The sequence below is a fragment of the Rhinoderma darwinii genome, chromosome 3 (assembly GCF_050947455.1).
Source record: "Rhinoderma darwinii isolate aRhiDar2 chromosome 3, aRhiDar2.hap1, whole genome shotgun sequence".
In the NCBI taxonomy this organism is placed as follows: Eukaryota; Metazoa; Chordata; class Amphibia; order Anura; family Rhinodermatidae; genus Rhinoderma; species Rhinoderma darwinii.
This window is the reverse complement of record NC_134689.1, coordinates 342,117,294-342,133,410: the sequence shown is the minus strand read 5'-3', so window position 1 is coordinate 342,133,410 and position 16,117 is coordinate 342,117,294. Positions and strand designations below refer to the sequence as shown.

At 42.9% G+C, this 16,117-nt stretch overlaps 1 protein-coding gene across 4 annotated transcripts in view; it reads left to right on the top strand.

Moving 5' to 3' along the window:
* ERLIN2 (ER lipid raft associated 2) overlaps positions 1-15,311 on the top strand; it is a 36,646-nt gene extending 21,335 nt beyond the window's left edge. For all 4 annotated transcript variants that reach the window (XM_075858458.1, XM_075858457.1, XM_075858456.1 and 1 more), the window contains exons 7-12: positions 3,084-3,157; positions 6,606-6,664; positions 7,096-7,187; positions 8,013-8,102; positions 8,830-8,909; positions 12,070-15,311. In XM_075858458.1, the coding sequence (XP_075714573.1) occupies positions 3,084-3,157; positions 6,606-6,664; positions 7,096-7,187; positions 8,013-8,102; positions 8,830-8,909; positions 12,070-12,267 (593 nt within the window). In that variant the 3' untranslated portion in view covers positions 12,268-15,311. The remainder of the gene's footprint in view (positions 1-3,083; positions 3,158-6,605; positions 6,665-7,095; positions 7,188-8,012; positions 8,103-8,829; positions 8,910-12,069) is intronic.
* The last annotated feature ends 806 nt before the right edge of the window (positions 15,312-16,117 follow it).

Sequence of the window (16,117 nt, the reverse complement as noted above, 5' to 3'; positions counted from 1 at the left end):
AAGTAGTAGACTACGCTTTTCAGGACTTAAAAAAAAAACCAGGAAAGAACGTACGCACACAACATATGCACAAACTACACTATTAGGGCTTCCGTCATGACCATAGAAATCAATGTACACGCTGTGGTGATTTGTTTTGACACTGTTCATTCATGTCAAAATGTCAGACGTACAGTAAAAATGAGATGTCAACTTAGCCCTAGGTTAACTGAGTTTTTTGGCGCTGTTTTTGATGCAGAAACCGCACCAAAAAAGTACCGAAATCGCCTCCCATTAAAATAAATGGGAGGTGGTGCGTTTTTTTTTTTCCTCCGCGATTGGAAGAAAACTCTCGCCGGAAAAAGCAGCGACTTGCTTTCTTCGGCCGTTTCCGTCTCTAACCTCCCATTGACTTCCATAAGAGGCTGGGAAAGCTGTTTTCGCTGCGTTTTTATTCCCTGTGGCACTCAATGGCCACGGCCAAAAACGCTGCGAAACGAGAGAACTCTTCAAAGAGTGCAGGCAAGTCAAAATCTGCCTCAAAATTCCTGAAGGAATTTTGAGGCAGATGTTTCTGCCTGCAAAAAAACTCAGTGTGAACATACCCTTAGGAAGGATGTCCTCACTTCCAGTTGTCCAGAAAATGCATTCATAGACATTAGATTGTTTGGAGATCCTTCTACTTCCAGAGCGATCTCGAACTGTCTAATTTCTATGGAATGTGTTATACACCCCTAGGTCACCCAGTGACGGGAACATTTTGGCAGGCTGGGTTATTAGATTGCTTGAAATATTTGGGTTTTACTCATCTCTCCTGCCTTCATAGACATTAAAGAAGACCTCCAGTGGTAATAACTTTCCATGACTGCAATCCCCACCTGACTGTATACCACACTCTACACTTCTTTTATATACAGTGAAGGAAATAAGTATTTGATCCCTTGCTGATTTTGTAAGTTTGCCCACTATCAAAGACATGAACAGTCTAGAATTTTTAGGCTAGGTTAATTTTACCAGTGAGAGATAGATTATATAAAAAAAAACAGAAAATCACATTGTCAAAATTATATATATCTATTTGCATTGTGCACAGAGAAATAAGTATTTGATCCCTTTGGCAAACAACACTTAATACTTGGTGGCAAAACCCTTGTTGGCAAGCACAGCAGTCAGACATTTTTAGTAGTTGATGATGAGGTTTGCACACATGTTAGATGGAATTTTGGCCCACTCCTCTTTGCAGATCATCTGTAAATCATTAAGATTTCGAGGCTGTCGCTTGGCAACTCGGATCTTCAGCTCCCTCCATAAGTTTTCGATGGGATTAAGGTCTGGAGACTGGCTAGGCCACTCCATGACCTTAATGTGCTTCTTTTTGAGCCACTCCTTTGTTGCCTTGGCTGTATGTTTCGGGTCATTGTCGTGCTGGAAGACCCAGCCACGAGCCATTTTTAATGTCCTGGTGGAGGGAAGGAGGTTGTCACTCAGGATTTGACGGTACATGGCTCCATCCATTCTCCCATTGATGCGGTGAAGTAGTCCTGTGCCCTTAGCAGAGAAACACCCCCAAAACATAATGTTTCCATCTCCATGCTTGACAGTGGGGACGGTGTTCTTTGGGTCATAGGCAGCATTTCTCTTCCTCCAAAAATGGCGAGTTGAGTTAATGCCAAAGAGCTCAATTTTAGTCTCATCGGACCACAGCACCTTCTCCCAATCACTCTCAGAATCATCCAGATGTTCATTTGCTAACTTCAGATGGGCCTGTACATGTGCCTTCTTGAGCAGGGGGACCTTGCGGGCACTGCAGGATTTTAATCCATTACGGCGTAATGTGTTACCAATGGTTTTCTTGGTGACTGTGGTCCCAGCTGCCTTGAGATCATTAACAAGTTCCCCCGTGTAGTTTTCGGCTGAGCTCTCACCTTTCTCAGGATCAAGGATACCCCACGAGGTGAGATTTTGCATGGAGCCCCAGATCGATGTCGATTGACAGTCATTTTGTATGTCTTCCATTTTCTTACTATTGCACCAACAGTTGTCTCCTTCTCACCCAGCGTCTTACTTATGGTTTTGTAGCCCATTCCAGCCTTGTGCAGGTCTATGATCTTGTCCCTGACATCCTTAGAAAGCTCTTTGGTCTTGCCCATGTTGTAGAGGTTAGAGTCAGACTGATTCATTGAGTCTGTGGACAGGAGTCTTTTATACAGGTGACCATTTAAGACAGCCGTCCTTAATGCAGGCACCAAGTTGATTTGGAGCGTGTAACTGGTCTGGAGGAGGCTGAACTCTTAATGATTGTAGGGGATCAAATACTTATTTCTCTGTGCACAATGCAAATAAATATATATAATTTTGACAATGTGATTTTCTTTTTTTTTTTTTATATAATCTTTCTCTCACTGGTAAAATTAACCTAGCCTAAAAATTCTAGACTGTTCATGTCTTTGACAATGGGCAAACTTACAAAATCAGCAAGGGATCAAATACTTATTTCCTCCACTGTATACTGTACTTACTTAGCTGCTGCCTTGTCTGTGCTTATAAAAAGCCTCCATCTTGATTCTTAGATTTCCCCAGCTTTCTCTTCCTCTCTGCTTTGCTACCAAATCCCATGATTTTTACGCACCGCATCACATGACCAGCTAAAGACCATACCATTTCTGCATGCTGGGGAATACTGTGATTATCATTCTTTCTATATTCTCCTTAATAAGCTGAGAAACCATAAGTATACAGACAGGGAGGCTGCACTATATTCTTCTACATTCTACCTGTGTAAGTATCAGTGGTAGCTAATGATAGAAGCAAGAGAAATAACACGCAAGAGACTGACATATGGAATACCATAATGGTACACATGGGAAAGTTCTGTTTTGGCCGGAGTGTCTTTAATATGTAAATGGTGGAATCTAAGGATGCTATTCTACTAGTTATGTGAGGCTTCTGTGAAAAGTAGCAGCTTTTAGTTCCACAGTAAAGGATGTGTACTAATGGCACCTAAAACTGGTCCACAAACCATAAGCACTTTCTACAAATAGTCTCTATCCCATTGAGGTATATGTGATGACTTTCTGACCTGTTTTAATGTGTCCTCTCCGCAGATCAGATAGATGAGAACCTCAAGCTGGCGCTCCAGCAGGACCTCAATGAAATGGCTCCGGGATTGATTATCCAGGTATCGTCAGCCAATGACCATGGATGACTTTGTTTTAATATCTCAATTTCTTGATATGATGTCCAAGCTAAGAAGGGATATGTCATCAATGTAATGTTAATACAATGCGAAGGCCCATGTGTTATAGAAGCCAGCAAGGGAGTTAATAAAGGATCACCTTCAATATATATACTTTGTTCATCTAGAGACAGTATTATACAAAGCTTAAGTCGGGGAATACAAATATACATTAATAAGAGTTTATAAACATATGAATATTAGCATTCCTGTTAAATATTAGGCTTTATTCACTGGGCCATGTTTTGTGGCAATTCTGTTCTGTCGGGAATGCAGGGAAAGCTCGTCTGTTTTCACACAACCATAATATAGATGCCTTTTAGCTTCTGTATTACAGCCATAAAACCCCAGTAGTATCTCTATAGATCATCATTAGAGACAAGTGCAAGAAATGGCGAGTTGCACTGTTTAGAAAGTGAGGACTCTTCTGTGTTGTTGGCAGAATATTATATCCATAAAGGGGAAAACCTATATCTCCGTACCTAAAATATACAATACTTTACCTGGTAGCACAGACCATTCTTATTGCAAACTGCTTTAAAAAGAATCTGTCACTAGTTCAGTAATGCCCTATCTCCTAGCTAATCTAATAGGCGCTGCCACACTGATCATACTAGTGAAAATTGTGTCCCAAAACGTTTATTATTTTAAAAGTTATGAGCTTTTTTCGAGATCTCCAAGTGAGGCTATACTAGCCAAGTGGGTGTCAACACCAGCGATTCTCCTGAGGTGGAGCTATCTCACAGCCTCTGAAGCTGTCCTATCAGTATGAAGCGGCTTCATATACAGTGCTAGCTCAGCGTGAGGTTCACTATGAGAAACTGAGGAATAGGATTCAGCTACGGGATCTGTTCAACACCAGTGCAGCGCTTGCTCAGGAATGGCAGCAGGCAGGTGTCCGTGCATATGGACGCACAGTGAGGTGAAGGCTTTGGGATTCTGGCCTGGTGTCAAGAAGGGCAGCAAAGAAGCGACTTCTCTCCAAGGAAAACATCAAAGGCAGACTGATATTCTGCAGGAAGTACAGGGATTGGACTGCAGAGGACTGGGGTAAAGTTATTTTCTCTGATGAAGCCCCCTTCAGACTGTTCAGGACATCTGGAGGAATAATTGTCTGGAAATAAAAAGGTGAGCGCTACCATGAGTCCTGTGTCATGCCAACAGTAAAGCATCCTGAAGCCATTCATGTGCGGTGTTGCTTTTCATCCAAGGGAGGGGGCTCACTCACAATTTTGCCTTAGAACACTTCCATGAATAAAGAATTGTATCTAAAAATCCTCTAAGAGCAACTTCTCCCAACGATCCAGGAGCAATTTGGTGAGCAATGCTTTTTCCAGCATGATGGAGCAACATGTCACAAGGCAAAAGTGATAACTACGTGGCTCAGTGAACAAAACATTAACATTTTGAGTCCATGGCCAGGAAACTCCCCAGATCTCGATCCCATTGAGAACCTGTGGTCAATCCTCAAAAAGCGGATGGACAAACAAAAACACAGACGTTGTTCTAAACTCCAAGCACTGATTAGGCAAGAATGGGTTACCATCAGTCAGGATTTGGCCCAGAAGCTGATACCCAGCATGCCAGGGCGAATTTCAGAAGTCTTGAAAAAGAAGGGTCAACACTAAATATTAAGTCTTTGCATAAACTTGATGTATTTGTCAATAAAAGTTGAAATCTTCTGAAATGCTTATTAGGGCCTGTTCACATCACCGTTCATTTCCGTTCCGTCGGAGGGTTCCGTCGGGTGAACCCCGCAACGAAAAGTGAAACTGACAGCACAGCTTCCGTTTCAGTCACCATTGATCTCAATGGTGACGGAAACATCGCTAATGCTTTCCGTTCGTCACCATTCCGACTGGTTTCCGGTTTTCCGACGGAATCCATAACGCAGTCGACTACGCTATTTATTCCGTCGGAAAACCGGAAACCAGACGGAATGGTGACGAATGGAAAGCATTAGCGATGTTTCCGTAACCATTGAGATCAATGGTGACTGAAACGGAAGCTGTGCCGTCAGTTTCACTTTCCGTTGCGGGGTTCACCCGACGGAACCCTCCGACGGAACCCCGGAACGGAAATGAACGGTGATGTGAACAGGCCCTAATTGTACTTCAGTATACCATAGAAACATCCGACTAAAAGATCTAAAAACACAGAAGCAGCAAACTGTGAAAACCCAAATTTGTGTCCGTATCAAAACTTATGGCCAAGACTGTAGGTCTGTTAGAAGGCTATACTCCATGGTCACTGGGACTGGAAGTGATTTGGAGCAGAAGGGACCTTCAGGCATGAAAATGACTGCAGTCATTAGGCCCAGTTCACACAGTGTCTTTTGATGCGCAAACTGCGCCCAAAAACTTCTGAAATTGCCTTACTTTGACTTCAATGGGCGGTGTAGGCGTATTTTTCCCGCAAGTGGGAAGAAACTCTTGCGGGGGAAAAAAAGCGACACTCTTCAGGCGTTTCCATCTCTGACCTCACATTGACATCAATGGGAGGCAGAGTAAGCTGTTTTCGTGGCGCTTTTTGCCCGTGGCGCTCAATGGCAGAGGCCGAAAAACGCTGCAAAGAGTGCAGGCAGGTCAAAAGCTGCCTCAAAACTGTAAAAAACTGTGAGAGCATACCCTTACAGGGTATATTGCATCTCACATAATGCACGTTTTTTTTTCATTGAGCTTAGGCTTTGAGCGCTACCTCCCGCAGCCACATAGGAAGTGAATGGAGTGGTGGCTGAGCTTGCACAGTCCCGCTCCCTTCATAATAAACTTTATTTATATAGCGCCAGCATATTACACAGCACTTTACAATTTAGAGGGGACATGAAACAAACAATATCAGACATTACATAGTGACAAAGTTCATTTACAATTCAAACCTGGGGAGTGAGGACCCTGCTCGCAAGAGCTTACAATCTATGAGGACATAAGGGAGACGCAAAGTGTAACAGTGTTTGTTCTGTACAATGGTCCGGCCATTGCACAGTCCCGCTCCCCTCATATAAAGCACTCCGGAACCCCTGTTCTTGGGTTAGCGGTGGGTCCCACTGATCAGACATTTATGACCTGTCCTGTGGATAGGTGATCAATTATCATAATGAGAACTCCTTTAAACATACTGAGCTATTGCTAATTCTTAGTAAACTAAATAGCACAGGGAACACACATAGAAAATCCGTGTCACAAGGCCTCATTGTAGCTTTGTCCACGGGCAGCCTATCATGAATAAACATTGTAGTCATCATAAGATGGAGATCTTGTCTAATAACCGATGTCAGCGTAAAGACATTTGTGATCCATACAAAGCAGATCTTTCACAGGAGGTTCATCTAGTCTCGGAACACATTTGAATATTGATCTTCTGTGCTCTGCATTTTGTCTCCTGTATTTAGGCTGTCCGAGTCACGAAGCCAAATATCCCGGAAATGATCCGCAGAAACTATGAGCTCATGTAAGTTCTGCCTTCATGAATCACGTAGCAAGTTAATAATTCTGGACTGCACAAATACATTTGTCATGTGCAGTGTAAATGATGGCGATATAAAGGGCATCATAAATGGCAAAGTAGTTATTCCAACCAGTTCCCGTCATTGTGACCTGTAGTTTGTATGTTCTCCTTGTGTTTGTGGTTTCTGTAGGGCAGGACAGGGATATTGGGGGGAATTTCATTGTAATTTAGCTGTAAATTCTTGCCACCTCCTGCAGTTTTCCCAACTGAAGTCCTTGAATACCCGTGGCAAAACCGCCACTGATAGGGCATGTTGTATTTTAAAAAGAACAAAAAACACAGTACGCCGTATAAAAGTCCATGTAACCTCCAAATTTGAACCTAGAAAAGATTACAGTAAATGTCTTTTCATATCAGTGGGTTTTACTTTTCAGGGAAAGCGAGAAGACCAAGCTCCTTATTGCTGCACAGAAACAGAAGGTAGTGGAGAAGGAAGCGGAAACGGAGCGGAAAAAGGCTGTGATTGGTGGGTCGCCTAAATCCCTGCAGTAAAGTGCTCTCTGTTGAGCTGCAGGAAATGTCTACCTATCGTGTGCGCACCAGTGGCTGGTGTGAAACTGAAAATCTTCTTTTTTTTTTTTATTAAATATTTTTTATTATGAATAGTCACATAAAAAAGGAAGTCCCCGCCCCCAAAAAAATGCTGCCCATGGAGAGGTGTAACGGCGGCGGACTACACGTCTGTAGGACTTAAGATAGCAGTGGTCACGTGATTTAACCTACACGACAACTTCCCCTGGTTGCGGTCTCTTCTGCACGAGCGCTAAATAGTGGCTGATTTCGCGCAGATACACCCATCAGAATCTCCTGTATATGCACATGGTCGGAATACACTCAGCCACTATTCAGCACCTGCGCAAGGGGACACCGCCGGAACAGCAGTCATGTGGGTAAGGTAATTGATTGCCTCCATCTTGAGCACTATGGATGTGGAGGCTGCCATCATCCACGCATCTTATCCATGGGCAGGTGGCCAACCCCCTCATGTATTACCAACGTAGAGTAAAATTATATATGTAAATGAGTCCCAACGCATTTCGCTTCTTCCTAAGGGGTAAAAAGGCTACAGCAGACATACGATATATAGATACAAACACGTGTTTGCATTTAAATGGTTCCAATAATGATAATATGATTCAAATTACCTGCAGGAGGGGAAGAGAAACCACCACATGCAAGATTGTATTTAATTTACTTCCATAATTACCTCTACTGATGTAGTAATCTTCCGAGAAATGGTTGCAGTGTGTTCACACATCATTAATCTTTTCCTATTCTCGTTGACAAACAGAGGCAGAAAAAGTGGCCCAAGTTGCAGAGATTACATTTGAACAGAAGGTTATGGAGAAGGAAACGGAGAAAAAGATTTCGGAGATTGAAGGTAACTATTACTGTGCTGCAATGTACAAGGTATAGTAATATGGTGCATGTCTGGGGCCATGTTTATCTTTATCCATGACTCTCATTCTCTTATGGAATCCTCCTGTCACTAAACTGAAATCAGCTGCTTATTCTTTCCATCCATCCATCTGAATCTTTTCTGTGAGATTTCCAGCAAGGCAAGCGTAATCTCGCGAGATTACGCTGTAAACTCATTTAAAACGAGATTACGTTTGCCTTGCTGGAAATGTCACAGAAAAGATTCAGAAGTGGTCAGGATTCTGAATACACATGACGTCCTGGCTGGAGGTAATGTATATTCATTGTCAGGACACTACAGTAACGTTAGTGTGTTTATGTGGCTGCACATAGCGATATAGCTATATCACTAGTGCAGTGTAAATGAATGGAGAGAAGTGTATGACGCTGATTGGTCAGCGTCATGCACTCCTCTGTACAACGCCCACTTGGTCTAAAGTAAAAACACGCCCACTTGGGCATTAAGCACATCATTAGCATAAATCTCCTTATGTAGGAGATAGGGCACTTATAATGTGGTGACAGAGCCTCTTTAAATCTTCGTTCACAACAAAATGCTGTATTTGAACTCGTATGACTACTGAAACCAAGAAAGTAAAGTTTGAGTTTCTTGTAAATGAACCAGTCCCAATAAAACTTGTCAGCTAGTGTTGCAGTACATTAGTTTATAACATGTTCTTTTTCTGCAGATTTTGCTTTTCTAGCTAGGGAGAAGGCGAGGGCCGACGCTGAATATTACACATCACAGAAATTATCAGACGCCAATAAGGTAGAGTTGCAAATTTTATCTTTCTAGACTCTCATGCTTCACACTACATTAAAGTGCACTCCTTCATTTCTTCTCTCTACACCCTATGTATGAAGACATTCCTCCCAGTCCTCCCTACACTATCTGCTTGGATATCACTGCATAACTTAGGGGGGTTTTACACTGAGCGATTATCGGGCAAACAAGCGTTCATAGAACACTCGTTGCCAATAATTTACCTGTGTAAACAGGGAAACGATCAGCAGATGAGCGAGCAAATGATCATCTGCTGCTAGTATTGTTTTAAAAAAAAGTTAAATATTATCGTTGCCGGCAGAACATCTCCCTGTGTAAACCGGGAGACGCGCTGCCGACATGATGATGTATGGCTACGAGTGATCTGAGTATCGACCGCTCGTCCCCATCCACAGCTCCGTGTGACAGGAGCAAACTAGCACCGATCAACGATGGCTAGTTGATCGGCGCTCGCTGCACCGGCCAATTATCGGCTGGTGTAATGAGGCCTTTATATCTTCTGTAGTCTGTTTGCATCTTGGTCTGTTTTTGTTGGGTTTTTTTCATGTAGAGTTATTTCTTTAAGTACTGCCTGACTATAGACCTTCAATAGCTGTGTGCTGCACAAGGGTTTAGCATTCGGCCACAAATTCACCATAAACTTTCCTGTTGGGCTTAGCCACTGGTGTCTTGGGTACAACAATGGACGGGTTGAAATTCAGAATTTCCGATCTTTGCCTACCCTGACAGAAGCATAGCCAGTGATCTTTTATTGGGAGATATCTCAGAATCCACAAAGAAAAGTGATCTCTGCCAGTTTCCCTCCAATTCTTTCCTTTCCAGCTCCAGTGACAATACTGGTGAGAAGAGGAACCAATCGCATTTCAGCTATAATTTTTGAATACAACCCTTTTGCTGCCAGGGGTTTCAGTGCAATTTTCCCACTTTTTACCTATACAAATAAAACCTAAATTATGCAAAATAAAAAAAATTGTGCTATACCCCCCCATACCCACATATTTACCTGGCACATTGTGAAAATGGCAACCAGTACTTTATACGGTCCGTACATCAGCCGCATTTCCCAGACTGAACACACTGCAGGGAGCCGGGCTCCTAGCATCATAGTTATCTATGACGCTAGGTGTCACTGCCTCACTGCGGGACAACTGTCCCGTACTGAAAACATGATTACAGTGAGGGACACTTGTCCAGCAGCGAGACCGTGACACAGCGTCATAGATAACTATGATGCTAGGAGCCCGGCTCCCTGCAGTGTGTTCAGTCCGGGAAATGCGGCCAATGTACTGACCGGACACGCTCATGTGCGAGGCTTCTTAGACGCACACGTGCTAACAAGTTCAGGATGTGCAGAGTTCATACATGTCACTTCTGCCTTTGGCTACATGCACATATCTTTACATATTCACCAGAAATAAGGAGATCAAAAATCTCTGTGATCCGCGAGTCCGACAAGTGGCCGATTACAGGCAGGGGGTGATTTAATGTGCAACTGCTCATCTTTTCACCTCTTTAGTAGTTAAAACAAAAAAAACAAAAAAATTTGATAGAGAGCACGTATCTCCTACATATCCACTCTGATGGGTAAGGAGGGGAGATACCATGTACAAAAATTCATGTATCGAACCCCCTATGGGTCACTTTAATTTAATTATCTGCAGGATAGGTGATCATTTTCTGATCACTGGGGACCCCACAGCTGAGACCCCCACCTATCATGGGGGGGGGGGGGGTTGCAAACCCCCAGATCCTTCTCACTGCACCCCCAGCAGTGAGGAGGAGCTTGAATGGAGCGGCTGTTGAGTCTACGCCTGCCACGCCACTCACGGTCTATGAGAATGAGGGAAACAGTCGAGCACTGTACTCCTATTCATTTTGAATGGAGCGAAAGCACACATGCTCGACCGCCACTCCATTCTATGTCCTCCTCACTGCGATCAAGCAGTGAGGAGGAACGTGGTTTCGGGACCCCCGTTTTCAGGATCTGTTGTGATCCCAGTGACGGGGCACCCAGCTATCAGTAAATGATCACCTATCCTTTGGATAGAGGATAATTTATGATTCTGGAAAAACCCCTTTAAGGCCTCATGCACACGACCGTAGCCATGTGCACGGCCGTCATTTTCGGGTTGGCCGGCCGGCCACGGAGTGTCAGCCGCGAGCCGCCCGCAAATCGCGGGCCGTGCACATGTCCGCGGCCATTATTTTCAATAAGCCCGGACTTCAGAACACGGGCGTAATAAGGCTTGCCCGTTCTTTCTGCGGTCCGGGGCCATGCACGGACCGTGGAAACCACGGTCGTGTGCATGGCCCCATAGGAATGAATGGGGCTGCAATTCTCCCGTGGATTTTCGGGGGAATTGCGGGCAGCAAAATCACGTTTGTGTGCATGGGGCCTAAAGGCTGTACAGGTGGAGAGATGACCGTAACAGACTGATCCTTTTTTGTACTTCCCTCTCCTCTACTCGGATACAACCAGGAGATAAAACCTTGACTTCATCGATTGCTGCCCCCCGTATAGTGCAGTTAGAGCTGGGCTTTGAAATTATACCAACAGCAAAGCTCTAGCCCTTATATTCTAGTTGCGGGAATCCTTTAAAGTCATGACGTATTACATACCTTGGCAGTGAAAGTGTTATAATATTGACCTGATTGGTTTCTATGGGAAACACTTCAACTTTTCTATGTTTTTAGTTTTTTTTATATGTGCCCCATGACCAAACCCACGTTCTAGACATGCAGGTACCCATTTGGCAAAGCATGTAGTGCACTATGGGTCAGTATTCCAGACAAGAAAGCACTCTGTGTGCCACCATGTGGTGCCTCTGTATGGCACCTTCTCCTACCCTAGAAGCAGTGTTTCCAAGGAAGAAAACCTCTGTAACTTGGCATGTGATTGCGACATCAACAATTATTTTTTCTCACCGAATCCATAAGAAAAAAACCTCGATGCCTCGGAGTAAAAATCAGAGCCTCGTACAGATACAGTATAGATTTAATCTTTTAGTCTTTTCATGGGATAAATATACATAGAATATGTGACAAGTTAAACGTGCTATGTAATTTTGTTGCCTTTTGTGTTTGTGCTATTTAATGTGACTTCTCTTGGAGTCTCACCTGGTTATTTTTAATCTTCCTCTTGCAGATGAAATTAACCCCTGAATACTTACAACTTATGAAATACCAAGCCATCGCTGCCAACAGTAAGATCTATTTCGGGAATGACATCCCAAACATGTTTATGGACAGCACAACAAGCACCCAGGCCCATTTAAGTGACCTACCTCCGGAAGACCCCTTTCTCCTTAAAGACCCAAGTTTAGCAGATGAACCGACGTCTTGAGAACATGGAGGGGGGAAAAAAAATATTTGTTTTTAAAAAAGAAAAATGTAAAAAAAAAAATCCCCATTTTTCTATAGATCTGCAGCCTGTAAAATAAGCATTGACGTGCTCTAGATGAGGTTGTTTTTTTTTTTTGTTTGCAAAATGAATGTTTTGATTGTAACTAAGTATTTGGATGCTCAGGATGCTCAATGATTTTTCATCCACTGATGCTTTTAGTACAACACAATGTCACTGACTATGGATTGGGGCATCTCACAGCATGCCATGAAGTCTTTACAGCACATAGGCAGTTGTCCTTTTAATATCTGTGTACGAAATGCAGTATGTAACCAGGGACCAATATTTGTTGTTTTGTGTGACGTACACATGTGAAACAGAGAACATTCAATGAAAATTGAAGATATAAGTGCAATGTGTGGATCGATGTCTGTTGTGTTACTTACAAGGGCCAATATTCCTTGGCAAGACTGGCAAACAGCTGCAAAAGATCTACAAATTGTAGGATGATTGCCCCCCCCCCCCCCCCCCAACCACGTATGTACATGACCTGGACCTGTGTGTGTTCAGTCAGTATGACCTGAAGCCTAAGTAAGGGATGCTGTAGCATAGAATGTTTCGAATCTTTCTTTGGAGACTAAGTTGCCCGAGTAGCTCAAGATGAAGCCTAGCCTAAGTTGTGTAGACGTCCGTTTCCTGGTGGAAATAGACTGTACTGCCTCTCTTCCATAGGAGACTGCCATAAAACAGTTTGCTATATGTAGTGTAGTCCTTTAAACTCCCCAACGAAAATGTTTTTCAAGCTTATTGCTTCCCAAGCACAGTCTTGATGATTGAGATGTTGCTAGGCAACCGGTGCTGCTGATCGCAGGTGACAATCACAGATCTCCATGCTAATATGCAGAGTGCAGCCAACACTTCTACGTTTTCCTATATAACACTACAACTTTTCCTGTGATGTTTTGTCTAACTGAAAGGTAACACAAGGCCTCATGCACATGTCATTTGATGTGTTCAAATGCATGTACTTTTGCTCTAAAGAGGAGACCTATGGACCAGGGTGCCTCTGGGAATCCTAAAACATGTGCTGATCCCCCGAGGAGTATATGTATTTTTCTTTATATACAAATAAAGAATACTATAGAATCCGGAAACTGTGAAGGGAAGTTTTTTTTATGTGTAGCCGCAGTCTAGCGGCATTCTGCATGAGGGACTCCCGATATATTATAAATAATCCATGTATTAGCCACTACTCCATGCCAGCTCGCACTGGATATAATGCTGCTCCTAAACGCCAAGCTCCGTTCACATCTAGATGGTTTCTTTAATGTAGAGTATGGATGTGCCCATAGTGGGGCAATGTTGTAGGATTGGAAATCATATACACATTAGTTTTAGGTAATGCAAATAATGTATTTTCCACATGTGGAAATTGTTGTATTCAGCCAGAGGATTATATAAGAAAAGCTATAAAAAGATGATCATATTACTTTTACTATGTGTATGATATGTACCGCGGGATCTGAATTGTTTTAGACACCGACCAATAAACCTTTGCTTTTCTGCACCGCTTCAGACTGGGGACAGACCAGAACGTCAGGAACACTGCTGTGGATACACTTTGGGAGAGATTTATCAAAACTAGAGCAAAGGAAAACTGGAGCAGTTGCCCATGGCAACCTATCAGATTGCAGCTCACATTTATTGGAGACCCTCTGGAAAGATTTAATCCGGCTGCCATGAGCTACTCCTCCAATTCTCTTTTGCATTACATTTTAGAAATCGCACCAGGGTCTTGCGTTCTCTTTAAGGGAGTTTGATCTAGGTCCTGTCTTGCATTTATTGTGCTCATTGTCTCCCACCTTTTTAACCGTTGCATTGATCCTTCATTTTCAATGGTTTGCAACCTTTATATTACCAAAAAGAAACCAAAAGTATTCGCTGTAGTCTAGATAAGCTGAACCTGTCTGTGAATGGTAATGGACACTTAAAGAGTAACTCCAGCCACAATTGATTGATACCAGTAAATTCCGAAATGGAAAGTGCACCTAAAATCATTTTTGTTAAGGGCTCATTCATATGGCAAAATGGTGTACGCATCGTCTAGGGTTCCCACCTACTTTACCACAAGCCTGTATTAAGGACCTTGAGGCATCCAGTGTTACCAAATATGAGCAATGCCCCTAAGGTAGAATGCTGCATAACCCGACATGCCATGGAGCAGGCCCAATTTTTCTACCTTTGCTGGGTATTCTCGGTATAAAATTGGAGGCACAGCGTGGGCTCTTAGCCAGGTCCATCGACCGTGTCCATAATACAGCTGTGTGTATGAAAACCTCAATGAATTTTGGCTTTCTTATCCTTTTTCAGCTAGGGATTGCTTTTCCTTGTGCTCAATCTTGGTTTGAAGTTTAATCCAGGTGAATTTCCGGAATAAGCGGTCTTGTGTGCACTTGAGTAATATCATTATTTCTGACCACAGTATTTCCTGTATGATTTATATTTCCGCATCATTCTGCTCAAATTGACCGTTTCTCATGATCTTTTCTCCAGAAGGGGGGCATGAGTTGCGATGATCTCCTCCCATACTCTGGAGCACTGCACCCCCTTCACCCACAATTCTATGACTACTTCTAATGAACCAGTAGTAATCATCTGCTCCTCTGAGAACTTACAGCCTGTCTACAGACCCCCCAACTCCTGCTTCCCCCATTAAATCAACCATTGATTTAACAAACGCATCTCCTTATTATTAGTTCCCTCATTGGAAGGTACTGAATATTTCTGAGGTATTTTTTTTATGTCTGTCTTTCAAATATGAGCGTGTTCTATTGTCCGTATTGGTGCAGTCTTTCCCGAGAAGATGATGGAGCCTAAAAATACACGTCCTTTTATCTTCACCCATATACATACACCTGCATCTGATATGGGAAATGGGAGCCAATACACTGATCTAGATATGACTGGAGTCGCTCTTTAAGAGATGCCAACAAATGTAACCTAATGGACTGCTGAGACAATAAATCAATAAAATACAGATGTTACCGTGTTGTAATGTTGAATGATTTTATAATGTGTCACTGCTATTGGTTTTTATTATAGTGGTACATTGTGCCCATACAATAAGATCAATTCCAAGGTCGTTCTACTGAATGGATAAGAACCGCAGTCCTCCGCATACTTAGGAAACATTCAGGCGGCTGTAATGTGGCCACATATTATCATCTGTACTATCCCTGCAAATCCCGCATTAAACCCTTAAAAAAAAATAATAATTGATAACTTTTATTTACGCCAGAACGGTACTAAAAAAAACTGTCAAACCGCTACAGCAATAAAAAAATAAGATCATGCTGTCAGAATGGGGAAGGCAAAATAAAACAAAAAACCTGGTCATAAAGTTTTCTAATATACAGCAGCCTAGATCCCAGTGAGGAGGGGGATCAGGCCACTTTTCCCACTAGGATCTAGACACCAGAATAATATAAGAGCATGACCGATCCTAGCAGATCCCCCTATCTTCCCACTGCTGTATATAACTATGCCATGTACTAGTGGACCCTAAAGGACCCTGTCTTTTTATCAGCCACTGCAGTTTATAACAACCCCATATACTAGTGGGTAAAAGCCCCCTGTCTTCTCATCTGCCAATTGCTGTATATGTAATGCCATATACCTGTGGGTTACAGGACGCCTGGCTGCTGACCTGCTTATTGCTATAAATAACAATGTTGTATACCAGTGGGCTAAAGGACCCCCATCGTCCCACTGCTGTATATAATAAGAAATGCCGTATTCTAGTGGGCTAATGTTCCCTGTTTTCCCATCACCCCCTTGCTATATATAGGCT